At 29.4% G+C, this 4100-nt stretch overlaps 1 protein-coding gene across 1 annotated transcript; it reads right to left on the minus strand.

Annotated features, from left to right (window-relative positions):
• Nucleotides 1-1138: 1138 nt before the first annotated feature.
• LOC9306442 lies at nt 1139-1985 on the minus strand. The gene is made up of 3 exons (XM_002870325.2): nt 1872-1985; nt 1521-1623; nt 1139-1427 (listed from the first exon to the last, which is right to left on the minus strand). The coding sequence occupies exons 1-3, from the start codon at nt 1876-1878 to the stop codon at nt 1325-1327; spliced, it is 213 nt and encodes a 70-aa protein (XP_002870371.2). The 5' UTR covers nt 1879-1985; the 3' UTR covers nt 1139-1324.
• Nucleotides 1986-4100: the final 2115 nt, after the last annotated feature.

A 4100-nucleotide genomic window follows, 5' to 3' on the forward strand; every position in this document is an offset into this window, starting at 1 on the left:
ATTAATGTACCCCTTATGTGGAGGAGGAGAGCTACTCTTTTTTCTAGACCTCTCCATAGATTCCTTATCCTCTTCTTCTTGAGATCTAACATGCCTAAGCTTGAATTTTAGCCAAGGGCTAGGAATCTTCCAGTTTTATTAGTCGTTCTTCACCGGTCAACAGTCGTCAAACCGTTGACCCGTTTTCTCGGGAGTTTTTCAGCAACCACACTTGTTCCAGCTTCTTTTATGTTCTAGATTGACCATCTGATCTCAGTTTCATGTTATAAATTTAGGAAGTTGCTTCGGACCCACCGATTTAACCAAAACGCAATGGTTGTCTCTCTTAATTCAATCGGTCTAGATGAGTCAGAGAGACAACCTCACAGTTGAAAATCAGGAAAATGAAGGTTAGAGATATGAATACGATTGAACATAAAGTTAATTGTGGTGTGATTGTAATTGCTTGGATATTGTGTTTAAACATGGGAAGGTGATGGTAAATTACGTTTATCTACAAATATAAACATGGGAAGGTGATGGTAAACATGGGAAGGTGATGGTAAATTACGTTTATTGTGGTGTGATTGTAATTGCTTGGATATTGTGTTTAATTAGTATAATACAGCGACTAGCCATGTAACTGCAAAATCCTAAAAAGTAAAAACCATCAAAGAGATGGTATTCATTGAGCAAGCACACATCAATGTCTATCACTCGAATAACAAAAACAGTGTTTCGCCGAAAATGCTTCCTAGACTGGATCTATAGTTTCGAGTTTTCTTAATTATTTTTTCCCTAAACCATTCAATGACCCATACTGAGCACACTCACACAACTGTCATAAACTTTAGTACAGATCAAAGACCAAATAATATGTGCCACAAGCATCACACTGCGATTACGATAGAGAGACATCATAACATAATTCAAACAGTCTGACTAAACGACCCGATTATCGAACATTCTGAGAGAAATAGTGAGCCATAATGTCAAACTCGACAAAACACAGTAACAAGAACCACAATGTCCCCAAAAGAGACAGTATAATAACAAGTATACTTCATAATAACAGATCAAAGAAAGACCAAATAAGATTTCACCATATGCATCAAATTGCAATCTCAACAAACAGAGTATAATGAACAGATTCCAAACATTCCGAGAGAAAGAATGAAACATAAACTCAAGAGTAACAATAATATCATCATAAGCATCAAATTGCAATTTCAACACAAAGACAGTATAATAGGATTCAGACAAGAGTCAAAGCTCAAGTCTAAACAACCCAATCTCAAACATAAAGTCTACAATATGCTCAAAAGACAAACCAAATGATCAATCATCACTTCTTAGCAGCTCCTTTACTTCCAGCTCCACCACCAGAACTTGCAGCTGCAGCTTGAGCAGCTTTCTTAGCTGCCTTCTCTTGCAATGCTTTTCCATCTCTGTATCATTTCATTACACAACAACAACCAAACAGATCGAATCATTACACAACCAAACAGATCAGAGGAACCCAACTAAAGATTCGTTTATACCTTTCACGACGTTGCTCCGGAGTCAGACCATCTTCAGCATTCTTACCCTTTCCTCCAGCACGAGCCGCGGCTCTTTCACGGTCACGCTCTCTCTGACTTCCACGTGACGATTACGCATCAAAATTCAAAAGCTTGAATCAAAGAAAACAACAAACTGTTTCACAAATTCAGAATCCTTATAAGCAAGATCTAGTCATTATACAAACAGAAACAGAGAATCAAACAGAGCAATCTTCTCCAAAAAACAAACCCTAAAATTGAAAACTTTAACCCCTAAATTCAGCAATCAAAACCCTAAAAAGATTGTGGAGATGAGAAATCGATTGAAGCAAAGAGAGAATCAAAGGATATGAGTCATGGTTGAAACGAAGATAAATCTGCGATCCCGGAGAAAGTTGAGATTGGTAAAGTCAATGCGGAAGAAAAACGCGAAGCAGAGGATTTGAGGAAAAGGTTGGATTTTTATATATTGCTCGGATTCGGATTCGGATTCGGATTCGGATTGTGTTAAAGTCGACTTTGTCCTACGCCTCTACTTTTCCATATTCTCTAATTTTTTCGATAATATATTATTCTTTTTTTGTTTGTTTTCATATTCTTTTGTTAATAAAATCTATATATACATTTTTAGAGTATACTTAGCAAACAAATCCTAGAGCTTGAAAGTATTTACGAAGCAATGCCACTAGCATTAATTATTTAATTTCGAAATTTTAAATCAAAGATATTAATTACCAAAAAAATCTTAACATAATATCTTAACCATAACTAATCATTTTCATACTATCATAAAGATATTAATTAATTTTGACAAACCAATTTTTTTAAGGGAAATTGTTAAAAATGCCCCTTTTGGTGTGTCCCTTTTCAAAAATGCCCTTTTTAGATGTCCATTTTAAAAAATGCCTCTTTTTAAATCTGAAAATTCTATAAAGTTTTATTAGGTTTATAAGGTACTTATGGATTGTAACTACTACTTGAAGACTCGATCCAAGTATTTATAAGGTTTTATAAGGTGTTTTTAAAGGTTTTACAAGTTATTTTAAAGGATTTTTAAGGTTTTTCAAAGGTTTTACAAGATATTTTAAAGGTTTTAAAAGGTATTTAAAATGCATTTATAAAGTATTTATAAGATTTTAGATACATAGAAATGTAGTTTGTGTATGTTTTAATAATGTTACATACATATTTGGGTAAATCTTATATTTTTAAGAGCATTTTTTATAAAGTTTTAAAGAAAGGACATTTTTGAAAAGTGGCATTAAAAAAGGGGCATTTTTGCAAAAGCCCCTTTTTTAAGTAATTCATTTTTTAAATATATTTATTTTAATGTACATTAATTAAATTATGGTTACCATTCGTTATTTGACAAACTCATTTTGCTATATTACTTATTATAAACCAAACTCATTTTGGCTATAAATAATTTGTTTAGTTATAAATTAGATTAACTCCAAAAAAACATTATTACCAAATATATAAATATTAATTATGTCTATGGAATAATATGTTATTTTAGATTATTATTATTTCATAAGGTTTCAAATATTATGAATATTTTAATTTTATAAGAATTTTAAGTATTATTAATTTTAAACTTATAAGAAATTTAAATATTATAAAACTTTTAAAGTATCTATAATATTTCAATTCTATTAAAAGGTTTATATATTACTAACATTTGAACTCTATAAAAAATTATAAATATATATACTATAGAGACAATTTTAAAAGCAAAGCTTTTAAATTGACTCGAATTATATGTCTTCTAAATAAAATTATTATTAAAAAGAAAAATAACATGATGTTTAATTTCACGGGACGGGATTATATGGTGTGACAGGTTTGTGTCGATATTAATACGGAACGATATACTATGAGTGAAATCTTAGAATCAACAACCAAAATACAATTATGAAGTTTGGGTCGATATTAAAACTTTTATGAAGTTTCAAATATTATAAATATTTAAAATTTATAAGAATTTATAAGAAGTTTAAACATTGTAAATATTTAAAGATGATAAAACGTTAAAGTATTTATAATATTTAAATTTTATAAAAAGTTTATTATATTAATGATATTTGAACTCTATAAAAATTAAAAATATATATATTATGGGAGCCATTTAAAGCAAACTTTTAAATTGACTCAAATTATATATGTTTTTTAAATTAAAATATTATAAAAACAATAACAAAATAATGTTTAATTTCACGGAACAGGGTTATATGGTAGGACGGGTGAATCAATATTAATACGAGGCGGTACCACGAGTGAAATCGTAGAATTAACTATCAAAATATAATAAATGCTAAACAAAACAAATAATATTAACAAAATAAATTCAACTTAAAATTTCAATTTTTAGTTATCAAAAATCGATCCGCGGGTTTAATGCGAAATAATATATATATATATATATATATATATAATAAGTACATGTAAATCAAACAAAACAATAGATAATTTTCAAAAAATTATAGTATATTGGTAATTTTTTTACCAACTTGAGAGAGAATATGGAATTGAATCAATAATGAAGTACACAATTGGCACGGGCGTTTGCCTATCGCTATT

The sequence above is a fragment of the Arabidopsis lyrata genome (genome assembly GCF_000004255.2).
Source record: "Arabidopsis lyrata subsp. lyrata unplaced genomic scaffold ARALYscaffold_7, whole genome shotgun sequence".
In the NCBI taxonomy this organism is placed as follows: domain Eukaryota; kingdom Viridiplantae; phylum Streptophyta; class Magnoliopsida; order Brassicales; family Brassicaceae; genus Arabidopsis; species Arabidopsis lyrata.